General features: G+C 45.8%; 2 protein-coding genes across 3 annotated transcripts in view; one reads left to right on the top strand and one right to left on the bottom strand.

Annotated features, from left to right (window-relative positions):
- Positions 1-1,743: 1,743 nt before the first annotated feature.
- LOC125397485 (uncharacterized) lies at positions 1,744-14,456 on the bottom strand. The gene is made up of 3 exons (XM_087899559.1): positions 14,017-14,456; positions 8,512-8,674; positions 1,744-5,008 (listed from the first exon to the last, which is right to left on the bottom strand). The coding sequence occupies exons 1-2, from the start codon at positions 14,357-14,359 to the stop codon at positions 8,655-8,657; spliced, it is 363 nt and encodes a 120-aa protein (XP_087755685.1). The 5' UTR covers positions 14,360-14,456; the 3' UTR covers positions 1,744-5,008; positions 8,512-8,654.
- Positions 9,574-14,701, top strand: part of Dcun1d1 (defective in cullin neddylation 1 domain containing 1) — a 35,358-nt gene continuing 30,230 nt past the window's right edge. Inside the window, exon 1 of one of the 2 annotated variants that reach the window (XM_048429881.3) lies at positions 9,574-9,702. Coding sequence is in view for 1 of the 2 variants with exons in the window: in XM_085682344.2 (XP_085538470.1) it covers positions 14,407-14,409 (3 nt within the window). In the remaining variant the exon portion in view is untranslated. Of the gene's footprint in view, positions 9,703-14,275; positions 14,410-14,701 lie in introns of those variants that run through there. The other variant, XM_085682344.2, reaches the window with a different exon arrangement.

Consider the following 14,701-nt stretch of genomic DNA (forward strand, 5'->3'; position numbering starts at 1 on the left):
GCCGCACCAAAGGCTTGAAAGCTGCAGGGATGGTGGTTCTGCAGGGATGGTGGTTCCCAGCACATGCCCCTTCTGCTGTCCGATTGGCCTGTGCAGGATATAAATGGGTCGTGGAGAAGGATAGCTGATCATCACAAGCATAGGCAGCAACTCTAACTGCAGCTGCTGCTACCAGATGTGGTGTCCTCATTGAGCAAATTAACCCATCTCCAGGTACATGATATTGTGGAATAGTAAGATGTAGTACATTAGTTTATGCCATGGAACATCAAAATGATGCAGATGTGTTGCATTCTCTTATGCTACATTTGTTTAACTCTGTGAAGCTGTGATTCTTTGCCTGCCTAAAACACCTGATGGTCCTAATAAAAAGACGAACGGCCAATAGTGAGGCAGGAGAAAGGAGAGGCAGGGTGCAGTAGAGAGAATAAAGGAGAAATTTGGCAGGAAAAGAAGAAGGAACAAGGGAGAAAAAGAAGAGAGAACAAGAAGAGTGATCAAGGAGAGAGAAAAGGAGTCAGCCACACAGTCAGCCACAGAGTAAAAGTAAGATTACAGAAGTAAGAAAAGGGAAAAGTCCAGAGGCAAAAGGTAGATGGGATAATTTAAGAAAAGCAGACTAGAAACAAGCCAAGCAAAGGCCAGCCATTTATAAATAATAATAAGACTGTGTGAATTTTTTGGAAACTGGGTGACAGCCCCCCAAAAGCCAAAAGACAACATGACATGCAACTATTGATCTAGAAAATGCCTTTTTGTCTATACCTGTTTGTACAGATCACCAGAAGCAATTTGCTTTATACCTTTATAGTTGTACTTCATCGGTCTATTAACTCTCTGGCCCTGTGTCATAACACAGCTTGAAGGAATAGTTATGGTCTCTGTCTCTCCCACAAATACCACACTGGTCCACTATATTGATGACATTATGATGAATGGTCCATATGAGCAGGAGGTAGTAACAAATTTAGACTTGTTGGTAACACAGAGAATGTGAAATAAATCCAACCAAAATTCAAGAGCCTTCATCCTAAGTAAATTCTTAGTCCAGTTGTGTGGGACATGAGAGAGATTCCTTCTAAAGAGAAGGAAAAGTTATTGCACTTAGCACCTCCCACCATCAAGAAAGACACAGAATATTTAGGCTCATTTGGATCTAGAGGCAGCACATTCCACACTTGGGTGTGTTACTCTGGCCTATATACCAAGTGACTCAAAAAGTTACTAGCTTTGTGTGGGGTCTGGAACAGGAGAAGGGTTTTCAAAAAGTCCAAGCACTGTGCAGACTGCTGTAACACTTGGACAATATGGTCCAGTAGATTCAGAGGTACTATAAGTGTCCATGGCAGATAAAGATGCTGTTTGGAGCCTTTGGCAGGCTCCTATAGACGAATCACAGAAGAGACCTTTGGGATTTTGGAACAAGGGTCTACCATCATCTGGAGACAACTATTCCCACTTTGAGAGACAGCTCTTGCTTTGTACTTGGGCCTTAGTGGAAAATGAATGTTTGCCAATGGGCCACCAAGTTATTCTGCAACCCCAGCTGGGTATTGTCTGACCCACCAAGCCATAAAGTAGGATATACACAGCAACAGTCTGTTATTAAATTGAAGTTGTATATATGTGATCCTGAGGGAAAAAGAAAGTTACATGAATCCTTTGCCCAAATGCCTACTATCTAACACTCAGAAGTGGTGGGGCCTGGGAGAACGGAGGCAAGAAATGAGGCGGACTAAAGTCTCATGCAATAGCCAACTTTATTCAGAACATCAGACAGTATACACTTTAAGGATACAGAGTCACGTAAGTCACAAGGGCAAGCTGCACTAACGTTCTTCCGCAGAGGCATGTGTTTACAAATAACAACACCCAGCTGTAATGAGTAAACTGAAGTAGACTCACTCCTATCTGCTACACCTGGGGGAGGCACGAAAGCATAATACAAGAAACAATTTCATGTTTTTAAAGAAATTGAGGTCCTAAGACTCTTGTTTTCTTGGAGTTTTCTCACAAGCACTCAGAAATCTCCCACTACATTCTTGGACCATGTTCTGACACCTATGGGTTCTACTCCTATTACAGGGCCTTCTGCTCCCAACTATGCACCTGTAGTTTCAGGGGTTGTCTGAGGGGAAAAAGGGCTAGGGTCTGTTTTATTGATGGTTCTACATGCTATGCAGGCACCATTCAGAAGTGGACAGCTGCAGGATTACAAACCATTCATTTCTGGGACAACTCTGGAAGACACCAGCGAAGAGGAACCTTCACAGTGGGCAGAACTTTAGGCAGTACATATGGCTATACATTTCTCTTGGAAGGGGAAATGGCCAGATGTGCGACTGTTTGCCGACTCATGGGCTGTAGCCAATGGACTGGCTGGGAAGAGCATGAATGGAAAACGGGTGAGCAAGACATCTGGGGAAGGAGTATGTGGACAGATCTCTCTGAATGGGCAAAGCATGTGAAGATAATTGTGTGCCACTTAAATGCTGAGGAAGTAGATAGGACGACCCCTTCTTTGGACAGCCAGCCTTCTCCCCAGTCATCTGAGTCATTGTCCAGCTGCCCATGAACGAAATGGTCATGGTGGCAGCTGGAGGTTATGCATGGGCTCAACAACATGGATAACTCACTCACCAAGGCTGGCCTGATTACAGCTGCTGCTGAGTGCCAGATCTGCCAAGAGCAGAGACCAGCACTGAACCCCAAATATAGTATGGCACCATTCCCTGGGGTGACCAGCCAGTGGCCTGGTGGCAAGTTGACTCCATTGGACCGTTTCCTCTGTGGAAAGAACAATGCTCTGTCCTTACTGGAGTAGATAATTTCTTCCGATTGTCGGTTTGCCTTTACTGCATGTCATACTTCTGCCTAAAGCACCATCTGTGTACTTACAGAATGTTTCTTCCATCGTCATGGTGTCCCGCGCAGTATCGCTTCTGACCGAGGAACTCACTTCACAGCCAGAGAAGTGCCACAGTGGACCCTCGCTCGTGGGATCTGCTGCTTACCATATTCCCCAGCATCCGAAAGCAGCTGGCTTGATACAACAGTGGAATAATGACCTTTGGAAAACGCAGGTACAGCACCTGTGTTAGGTGGCACCATTTAGGTGGCAGTGGCCTCAAGCAAGCTGTATATTCTTTGAATCAACATACAATATACAGTATAGTTTCCCTTATAGTCAGGACTCATGGGGTCCAGGAATGCAGGGGTGGAAATGGGATTCATTCCACTCACTATCACCCCAGTGTCCCATTATGAAACTTTTTGCTTCTTGTTTTTATGGCCTTAAGTTTGGATGGCCTGGAAGTTTAGCTCCAGATGGGTGAGCACTCCTGCCAGGAGACACAATAAACATTTCCTTGAACTGGAAGTTCAGACGTCTCCCTGGACACTTTGGGCTTCTGATGCCCTTAAATCAACAGGCTAAAAAAGAAGTGTCAGTGTTAGGATGGGGTGATTGATCCAGACTACCGGAAGGAACTGGATTGCTTCTCCACAAAGAAGGTAAGGAAGATTATGTCTAGAATGAAGGCGGTCCATCAGGGAGGCTCTCTTGGTCTTACAATATCCTGAGGTTAAGGTCAATGGGAAACTGCAACAATGCAATCCAAGCTAACTGACAAAGAACTCAGACCCCAAAGGAATGAAGGGATGGGTCATGCCTCTAAAATTCAAGACCTGCTGAGCGTATTACACACACACACACACACACACACACACACCATATATTTGTTTTTTCCCTCTATTTCTTTATCATGTAACATCAATTGATACAATAGCAATGGCTGTCATATTTAAGTTATAAGACACTTAAAGAATGTCCCTTGAGGGACACTGGCACTTATCTAAAATATATATATATAATGTATAAAATTGTTTGCAGATGTACATGGGGTACTTTGTGAATGTTCATGGGAGTTACATCATGTTAGGTGTAATTATGACCTGGTTGTTGTTTCTATTTGTATTATGCATGGCATGACAAAATGTGACAAACTGACAAGGGTGGACTTGTGACAGCTAATTTTGGTTGTCAGCTTGACTTCATCTGCAATCAACTAAAGCACAAGCAGCTGGGAGTGCTTCTGAAGAAATTTCCTTGATTGGATAATTTGAGGTGAGAAGATCCACACTAAATCTGGGCCACACCTTTTGTTGGCAGCCTACACAGAAGGACATGGAAGAGGAAGCTTTTGCTTTTTGCCTGCTTGCCCTCACGCTTACCGGCAAGTTCATCTTCCTTGCAGTCAAGGCATTACTCCGTTGCCGTGAGGACACACTTGATCAGGGCTTCAGCACAGGCTGAGCCGAGACATCCAGTCTCATGTACCCATCAACCACTCGATTCTTTCCTTTCTGTCAGGGGACAGCCAGACTAGCTAAACCATAGCCTGTAAGCCACCCTAATAAATCTCTAATATTCTCTCTCTCTCTCTCTCTCTCTCTCTCTCTCTCACACACACACAAACACACACACACTCTTTCCATCAGTTTTAACCCTCTAAATAGGTGTTAGATTTTGTTAAATGCTGTTTCTGCATGATTATGAGGTTTTTTGTCTTTGATTCCATTAAAAATCATACATGACCTCAGTTGATTTTCAATGATAAAATCAACTTTGAATTTCTGGGTACTTGGTCATACTGTGTAAATAGTTTTGTATAGTATTAGATTCACTATGTCAAGTTTTTGTGCAAGCTAGGTATTCGGTCCAAGGCCTCAACAAGGAGAAATGTCTAGCACCAGCAGCTACACTCTAAGCTGTCCGCTAATATTTTCAAGACAGGATCTTCTATGTCGCTTGGTTGGTCTGGAACTTGTGATTCTCCTGTCTCAGCCTTCCAAGTACTAGAACTCAAGAATGCATCTTCATGGGCTGGAGAGATGGCTCAGTGGTTAAGAGCATTGCCTGGTCTTCCAACAGGCCCTGAGTTCAATTCCCGGCAACCACATAGTGGCTCACAACCATCTGTAATGAGGTTGGGCGCCCTCTTCTGGCCTGCAGACATACACACAGAAAGAATATTGTATACATAATAAATAAATATTAAAAAAGAATGCATTTTCATGCTAGTCTTCTAATACTTCTGAAGTTATTTTTTGCATGTATATTTAAAAGGGATGTTAGTCTCTTGTTTTATTTTCATATTTGTCTTTTCACTTTGGAGTCAGGCTCTTGGCTCATAGTATGGCAGCATGCTTCCACAGACATGTAAACAAGTGTTCATTATAAAACAAGTGTTATAATTTATAAATTGTAATGTTTCACTTTCTGTGAGTCAGATCATCATCATCTGGTGCAGGATTGAACCTAGTGTGTAGTGCGCTAACTCTAGAGTACCTATCTGAACCATCACAGTTTCTGCCAACTCCCAAGTTGCCACTAAGGAATAAGCCAGATCTCACTCAACAATCTGACCACCATCTAACTGGTGTGGCATGTCTAGAATCTCATACTGTGTCTTGTTGCAGTCAAGAAGAGAGGCAGATGAGATGCCAGGACTTCATACTCAGCATCAGCTCCACTGACTAGACAGGAGAGGAGTGTGCTGCCTCCTAATTTCTTCTGTATCATGGGGCGATTAAAAGATACTTCCTGAGTTGTTGCTGGCCATTGTTGTCACAACTTCTTATCCTGAGATCACATTCTCTAGAGATCTGGAGGAGGGGTGTGATAATGTACACAGATATTTATGAACAACCGGCTAACTCTGCTGTTTAGTGTCTCCAGATGCCAAGAGCCAGCCAGCTGTCAGAAGAACCTATGTGTCGGCCTGCGGTTTCGGGGGTCAGGCTGTCCAGTCACTGCTGCCTTCACTATGCTTCCGCGGTACTTGTTACTATGACTGATTTGTGTGGTGTACTGTTGTACGAATATAAGGCCACTGGAAGGAACTGGTTCTTTCCAAATCTTGGTATATAATTCATTAAGTTACTTCAAAAACTTTGTTTTTGAAAATAAAATCACCTTAGTCTGATATTCACTGCTGTTCATACACCTCAATTCACATGTCACCTCTTCTAGAATGGGCAGCCGCTACTCACCGTCTTGTGCTATGTGTACTGTCTCCTTTATCCTCCACACAGGCTACGCGGTAGACCTTTTACAGGTGAGGCCCAGAGTTTAGGAAATAAGCCATTGCCACCTCTACAGTGAAATGACCAGTTTGGGTGGCTCAAGCTGCCTCTCCTGTTGCTGAACTAGCCCTCTGCTCGCCACTCACCCCCTGCCCCAGCACCTGCAGTTTCCTTAGAGACCTCGCCTCTCACAGATTCCGTGTGGCTTGACGCAGACTCTGGGATGAGTAGCATGGGAAGGCCTTCCAGAACTGTGGGACTGGTTCTGTTTTGTATGTCTAGCATTCTAAAGGGTCGTGACACACATTGTTCTGTGTTCACACAGGCGACTTACTGAAAGCAGCTATCCATCCAGGAACTCTGACACAGAGGGGAGCTAAGTAATACAGACTTTGCTACCAAGGAGGGAAGGTGGCATCTGTCCAGTCATGCAGTGATGAAGTGGAACATGTTTTCTGTCCATGACTGTTTTTGGGTCAGAAGTTGCAAAGCTGATGACGTACGCCAATTTGTAAGTTGTTAAAAAAAAATGTAAAAACGACTAAAAAAAACCTAAGGGATCTGAACTTAAGATATCAGAGGTGCTGTGGAAAATTCTAGTCAGTGACTTTATGCCTATCAAAGCTGTTTATTAGTTCTGAAGATCAGCCCCCACCTGAAAGCAATGGAGGCCTCTCTCAGACCCCAAATCAGCCAACTTAACCCCTTCCTCAGAGCTAGTAAACAAGGAGACTGGACGTGGGCCACTGAATTCAGCCAGGGTAGGCAGCCCAGCACAGCTGCACAGACGAGCATGGTGTTCTCCGACTCCACAGCTGTGCGCGGAGTCCTATGGATGCAGAGTAAACATAATCTCTCTCAGCCCCTCCCAATGGCTGCTCCTTCCAGATAGGCCTGACCTGCTAGTCCTGCTGTCATTCTCCCCACACCCCAGAGCTCACCAGGCCTGCCCAGCCACAGGCCTCAGGCTTCTTCCTCCCCACTCAACACCCACCCTGATCCATTCCAAGTAGTCAAGGTTATCAAGAAAACCGTGAGACCTCTTTTACAGCAGTGCAGAAAACAAAAGCAAAGACAACCTCTAAACATCAAATTCTCTATAATTCACGGCTTGGGTCCCACCGAGAGAACTGTGGTCATAGCCTTTCCTCATCGTGCTGCAGGTCAGTTAGAAGCCGTCTCACATCCCCGTGAGGAATTCAGCCCAGTCATTTCCTTGCTCAGCTGCCCTAAAAGGATCTCCTAGTTTCTCACGTCACATCAACGCAGCTGGACTTTGATTTCTCCATTGACATTCCTTTTGTATAGAATGCCCTCAAAATGATCATCTTATAATATGAGCATTTTGTTATTTTGATTATCCTCATTCACTTATGCTTACCTGACTCTGATATCGATATTTTTTTCTGTTTTCTAATATTTGTTAAGAAAATTTTTCTTAAAACTCTTCTCATTCATCCTAAGTAATTTCTTTGAAGTTATTACACACTGTGATGGGGCCAGTTAGGGGTGAGTTTAAGGTCAGGCTTGGTAACATTGGAAGGCTTATTCAAAATTAAACTGTGAAGAGAGGACTGAAATGTAGCTCAGCGGAGAGGGCTTGTTTGTCTGGACACAGACCTTAGGTTCAATTCCCAGGACCTCGAAAATAAGTTTTGTATATGTGGTTTTTCTAAATTGCTATACATATAAAAATATGTATTCAAGGCAGACGTACAGATGCACACACACACATTTGAGACAGACTCTCAGATAGCCCAAGCTGTCCTCAACTAACTATACAGCCAATGACAATAAACATTTGACTCCTCTGCCTGGGAGGGATGTCACTATACCTGGTTTTTCCCCTATTGCGGGTATTAGGAGGGCTGTCACTGTACCTGGTTTTCCTTCCCCGAGTGCGGGTATTAGGAAGGCTGTAACTATACCTGGTTTCTGGTTGCTGGTGGAATGAACCAGCACTGGTGCAATGGTAGGGAAGCACTCATTACCTGAGCTGCACCTCTAGCTCTGAGATGCTTATTTCTATTATACTTTATTTCTCTCTTGTCCAAAGTTTGGCTTCAATTGAACTATCAGAACTTCCCAAGTGCTAAATTTCTGTGCTTTCTACTGGTTATACACAAATATTTCAGATTCACTTTGATTTCTGTTTATTTTGTGAAGGTAAAAACTTTGGGGCTGGAGAGACAGCTCAGTGATCAAGAGCACTGGATGTTCTTCCTGAGGACCTGGGTTCAATTCCCAGCACTCACATGGTAGCTAACAACTGTCTGTACCTCCAGTCCCAGGAGAGACAACACCTATCTCTGATCTCCAAGGGTACTAGATGCACACAGTGCACAGACATATTTGAAGGCAAAACACCCAAATGTACAAAACAAAAATTTAAAAACCCGATAATAATTTTAAAAGAATACAAACCTCCCAGGATTGTTGAGTATCTGTTTCAGGCCAACTACCGCCCAGGCCGGAGCTAACTGAAGCAGGAACTGCTCCCACGGACAGCAGCTGGTCTGAAATGCAGTTCCTCTTTCTGAATTAGTATGCATGGAAGGTGGAAGTACTCACCTAACACAAATCCTACCTGGAAAACAGAACATAAAACATCTCTGTAATATTTTATATTGAATATATATTTGGGTTAAATGAAATATTAAATAATAAATAATGTCTTTTAAAAACTTAAAATGTTCCCATCGATGGTGGTGCATGCCTTTAATCCCAGCACTTGGGAGGCAGAGGCTGGCAGGTTGAGGCCAGACTGATCTACAAAGCGAGTTTCAGGACAGCCAGAGCTGCGGCACAGAGAAACCCTGTCTTGAAAAACCAAAAACCAACCAAAAAACCTTTAAATGTCACTGTGAGGAAACCTGAAAGTTTGCCATTTGCCTGCACTGTGCCATTAGCTAGCAGGCAGCAGTGGCCTGAGAATCTCACACTCAAGAGAGAAAGGTGAATGTGTCTATATTTCCCTGATGTTTTGTGTTTTGTGAGATGCGGGTCTCAATTGTGTGGCTCAGCTGGCTCAGAACTCAAGATCCATCTGCCTCAGTCTCCCCATGCTGGGATTACAGGTGAGCAAACCTGGTTATTTTCCTGATTTGGGGAACAGTTCACTAACAATGAATCAAACAGGATTTTTAAAATTTATTTTGTGGACTTTTATTAAAAATTAACACAATATTTTCATTTGTACTTGAGACTACCAAGCCCCAGCAAGGCAGTTTTATATCTTACATACTATCCATGTGATAAAGACGGGGCAGCAGTGATAATTCAACAAGGGCGCTCTTCTGCCATCCTGGTGGGAGAGGCCTGTTGGAGGCCATGTTCTCTCCCTTGACCTCATCCATTGAAACTGAAGAGCTGTTCAGGATGAATACCTGAGCAGAGGGGGTCACATCTAGGAAGGACTGTGCCTACTGGGGCAGAGAAGTAGGTTCACTCTGGGACAGTAGGACATTGTGACATCAGCAGTGATGGTCTCTGAGTTTCCTCCTGCTGAGCCCCGGTCCATGCTGTTACGTATGCCAAGCCCATTCCTCTACCATGAGTGTGAAACAGCTAAAATCAGCACTTCCGCATGGACCTTGAGGTGACAGACTGGCTCTGGTGAATATTCCTATTTTCTATTTAGAAGGTGACCCACCGCAGTATTACGCGTTTGTTATTAGTGGACAATGATGCCTAATTCCCTGAGGCTTTTCCCTTTGTCCACATTAAGGATTCCTCTTCGAATGGTTCAGAATGTGGAGGAAAGAGTCCCAGGCAGTCATTCCTTCAGCTTCACTGGTAATGTTTACTGGGGCAGGGGGCAGCAAAGGCTTTTACTTCTAAGCCCACTCTCATAATTTTGGTGCGAATTGGGGCCTGTGTCCCACATAGATTTTCTGTGGGCCATAAGGCCTAACCTCTTAAAAGAAAGGGGGGGTATTTACCCTTTAAAAGTTATATTTTGGAGGCTGAGGGTAAAGTATAGAGGCACAGGTGTGCTCAGCATATATGAGGCCCTGAGTTCAATTTCCAGCACACACAGGCACAAAACATGCTATGATTCTGCATCAATAAGCTCTACATGGTATTTTATTCAGGCAAAAATACATTGTGACAAATTCATGTACACATTTATAAATAAGTAAGTGTGAGTCCAATAAACACATCATATGTGAACACCGGACTAAATGGCATGAACTGAGGTGTGAGTGAGAGACTGGTGGCCACATCTCAGACTCATGCCTTGAAACTGAAGTTGGGCATACAGAGTTAGCCTGCAGTGATGCTAAGGGAACTACCAGAAATGCTAACAGTCTGTCTTTTCAGAGTTTTCCTCTTTCTGCCAAACACAGATTCTAGAAGTATAGACTCTTTGGTTATCCATGTTTTTCTAAACAGAGCTGCAGTGATTTTTATCAGTGAATGTTTAACACGAAAAATGTAAGCTTTTACAGCAACATTTCCCAAATTGGTTTACCTTGGAATGTCACCTGTCTACGAATACTATGCCATTATAGCCATGGGTGCACAAAGAATACGAGTATGCATGTGTGCAACATTGGGTTTCAGCTAGGTGTTTTCATCTGGTTTCTTTTTACTTAGCCAAAATCACTGCTATAAAAGTAGTTTTTAAAATTATGTATTTAAGGGACTGGAGAGATAGCTCAGTAGGGAAAGGAGCCTGCTGCTTAAACACGGGGGCCTGAGTTCAGATCCCAGCACCCACATACAAAGCTAGGCATGCCAGACTGCAAACCCAGTGCTGGGGTTGGGGTGGAGCTGAGACAGGAGGATCAATGGATGTCGCTGGAAACTGGTTTAACTCCAGGTTCAGTAACAGACCCAGTCTCCAAAGAGTGAGGCAGAGTAACAGAGCAGGACATCTGATCTCATTGGCCTCCACAAAGGTACGTGCACACCTGTAAACACCACACACACATACACAAATTCTGTATTTGAAAAAACCTAAAGCATTTGAAACTTATTAACGAATACCTTTTGTTAATAAAATATTGTAACTTACGCTTTATCTTCAAGAATCTGCCAATTAAAAAAAAAAGGACAATTTTCACAAATAAGCTTATCTCACACAATAATAATGATTAATATTCTTCATTTCACATTCAGTTCTATAGACTGGAAATGTAGAGATGGGTACCACTGCTATTGCATTTACCATATTACCCTATGTATAATATGCATTATACACATGCTCATGCTAAGGAGCATGATCATCCTACTACAATAACAAACAGCATGGGCACATTATTATTATAACTTCCTTTGAGACAGTCTCTCACTGTTTAGCCCTGGCTGAGCTGGAATTTGCTATGTATACTAGCCTGGCCTCCACTTGCATCTGCCTAACAAGTATTGGAATTAAAAGGATGTGCCACCACACCTGGTCCAGTTTTCTTTTTCTTTTCTTTTTTTAAGTGCAGGGCAAACATTCTACCTCTGAGCTTTATACCTACAATCTTAAGATCCATGGAGACCTGGTTTTTCTGTGTAGCTTTGGAGCCTGTTCTAGAACTTGCTCTGTAGACAAGGCTAGCCTTGAACTCTCAGAGATTCACTTGCCTCCTGAGTGCTGGAATTAAGCACCACCTGGCTGATTATTTTCCTTTAATTTAGCCAACTAAAATTTCCCCTCTCAGTGTGTGTGTGTGTGTGTGTGTGTGTGTGTGTGTGTGTGTGTGTGAGAGAGAGAGAGAGAGAGAGAGAGAGAGAGAGAGAGAGAGAGAGAGGTCAGCCTCTCACCTAACACTAAAACTCAAAGATAGGGTAAAACACTTGCCTCATAAACCTGAGGACTTGAATTTAAACCCTCAGAAGGCATGGGAAAGTAGAACACACAGGTCCATTGTGTGAAATCCTGGTACACCTACAGCAAAATGTAAGGTGGACCCTGGAGAATTCCCAGAGTTCAAGGGTCAGCCAGTTTGGCACATGAGGTGGAAAAACAACAGGAACGCCATCTTAAACAAGGTGGAAGGCATGACACCTGAGGTGGTCATCTGAAGTCCTTGCAAATGCCACAGCATCACTGACTCCACATACAAGCAAAACAAAATTACCTCAAAGATGCATGTGATCAGGTCTCTGCCCCTGTCTGGAGGCAAATGATTATCAGAGGATGTCAAATCCAACAGTATACACTAGGTGGTCATAGAAATGCAAAATGAGATGCCCCAATTGTGGAAGCCCAGAGTAAAAAATGACCCGTGTATTTAAGAGAACACATTATAAGCAGATTGTCTGAGTTTAAGCCCAGCTCTATTGCTTGCTGTGCAACCTTAGGGATATTCTTTACTCACTCTGTGCCTCAGTGCTCCCTACAAAATGGACACAGCTCGGACCTGAAGTTCTGCGTGAGTCTCGTGGGCTTAGACAGTACGATACATGGGGAGCACTCTCTCTGTTGGCTAGTGTGCCAGGGACAAAATGAGATGAAGCCAGGAAGCATGAAGTATCATGCTTAGCAGGCAAACACAGAAATACGAGCCGCATTTGTGGAGAGTCATGACAAAGGCAGTGGGAAGATGAGGGAGGAAACCCCCCATGACTCCAGAGAGGCTCATGCTAGGATAGTTCTTGGAGAAGGGGCATCGCAGACAGACGTCTCTGGCACAGAAGTAAAAGTATAGAGAATATGGAATAGGGGAGCACACAGGCCTGTAATCCTCGGCAGCTCAGCAGAACTGTTAGCAGTTAGCCTGGGCTCCATGGTCAGACCCCTACTATCTCAAAAGGGATGACGGAGAGAGACTACTGACAAGAGATATGAAGTTTTGGCTAAGAGACAGAGGTAGAGTGCAGGTTTGTTCACGTGATAAAACTGGCAGGATTAGACTAAGGGGAATGAGGTTGAGCCACTGTGGAAGGTTCTGATATTTAGATTGCATGATGAAAAAGTAGGGGGAAAAGGAGGTTTGGGGTAGGGCTTTGACTTAGAGAGTCTGTAGAATGCACAGAATGTGTCTTTGGGATCCACCACTGCAGGACTTCGGTCAAGATTTTGGACTAAATGGGGATATGGACAGGAGTCTAGGAATACAATATATGAAGAGATTCGGGATTGGTTCTGGAAAACCCATCACTGAAAAGCCAGAATTTAGCTAGTAGAGAATGGCCAGGGGTGGGGGAGACTAGAAGTAAACCAAGTCATGGAAAATGATGGAGATTCCAGGAGGAAGTGTTTATATGCAGGAGAGAAGGAGGTCATGTGGAACTAAGAATCGTCCCTTGGAGGTGGCACTTAGGAAAAAGAGCTTTAGGCCAACCTACAGGCTCTAGCTGCAATAAGGTCTAACGGAGTGCAGCGAGAGCCGTCTTCGTTAATATTTCAGGTCGCTAGGTTGAGTTCCTAGAGAATATCCACAGGTGTGATCCAGTTTCACGCCTGCTACGTGTTATTTTCTCAGGGCCTTGCAAGAGGCTGGTCACATCAGCGCACATATGCTAATGGAAAGAATGAGGGGCAGGTCTGGAGCGCCAAAGTTCTCTCTGTGGGGCTCCGGGAGCTCCCAACACGTGGTTAGCTCTAAGCAGTAGTGGGAGGCCTTGAGGAGTGTCACAAAACCGTTCTTTAGTAGGAACTCGGAAGGCTGTTAACTTCTAGGGCTGATCTGGTGTATGCCTGTGTTGAAGGGACACCCATGTTGGTGATGAAGAAGCGGATGGTACTGTTGGGTGACATACACAAACCTGGGCAATCTACAACAGCTTTTTTTTTTTTTTTTTTTTTTAAAGTGCCGTACTTGCTGTTTTATTTCCTTCCTCTGCAGGGAGCACTGTGTTTCCTTCTCCTTGCTGCACACACGCGTCCTCTGGACCGCAGCTCAGAAGCCAGGCTAGGTCGAGCTTGGACAGTCCACCATGATGACAGTGACTCTAGGTGCAATAGTCTCCCGGATTCTTCCCCAAACTTACCAGGGGACTCCGATGTGGAGCTATTAGGAGCGCACCGCGGACAGGACGCGGCCGTGACCGGGGCGCCCTGAGTGGGGGCGCAGGCAGGGCCCCGCCGTCTCGGGTGCCGACGCGCCGGCCCGTACCCCGCTCGCCCGCCGCGCGGGTCTCGGCGCGTGGCCTCAGCCCAGGCGACCCGGTCGCCCGGCCGCTCGCGCCACGAATGCCGACAGGCCAGGCCGCCCACCCCGGGGCCCGCGCCCTCCGCCTCCCGCGGCCCGGCCGCTCCGCGGGCCGCCGCACTGCGCATGAGCGGGAGCCCGGCGAGCCCGTGAGAGGCGCCGCCGCCGCCGCCGCCGTCCATTCGCTGCGGAGCCGGAGGAGGAGGGGAGAGGTCCGGAGGACACCAACATGGTGAGGCACCGCGGCGCCGTGCCGCCCGGCCCGGGCCCCCGACCCGCCCGCGCTCCGCTACCACTGCTCCCCCGGCGCCCGACTCGGCCCGTCCCTTCCCGGCGCCGCCGCTACGCGAGGGCCGGGCAGCGGAGCGCGGCGGGGCCTAGTCGCCGGAGCGGGGCCGGGCGCCGGGCGCGGAGGCGTTGGGGGACGGCCCGCGCCCCATTGTGCGGCCGGGCGGCGCCTGGGCAGCGGGCCCGGCGCTGCCTGATCCCGGCCGGGCCCCTCGGTGCGGCCGGCCCTGGCGAGC

This window comes from Myodes glareolus, chromosome 20, assembly GCF_982192425.1.
Source record: "Myodes glareolus chromosome 20, mMyoGla1.1, whole genome shotgun sequence".
Taxonomy (NCBI): Eukaryota; Metazoa; Chordata; class Mammalia; order Rodentia; family Cricetidae; genus Myodes; species Myodes glareolus.

What these genes read in the sequence shown, in the direction of transcription:
- LOC125397485 (XM_087899559.1), bottom strand. Translation starts at nt 14,359, where the DNA reads ATGGACGGCGGCGGCGGCGGCGGCGCCTCTCACGGGCTCGCCGGGCTC. An exon ending in CTCCACATCGGAGTCCCCTG is followed by an intron (nt 8,675 to 14,016) that starts GTAAGTTTGGGG and finishes TCTGTTTTCCAG; the next exon opens with GTAGGATTTGTGTTAGGTGA.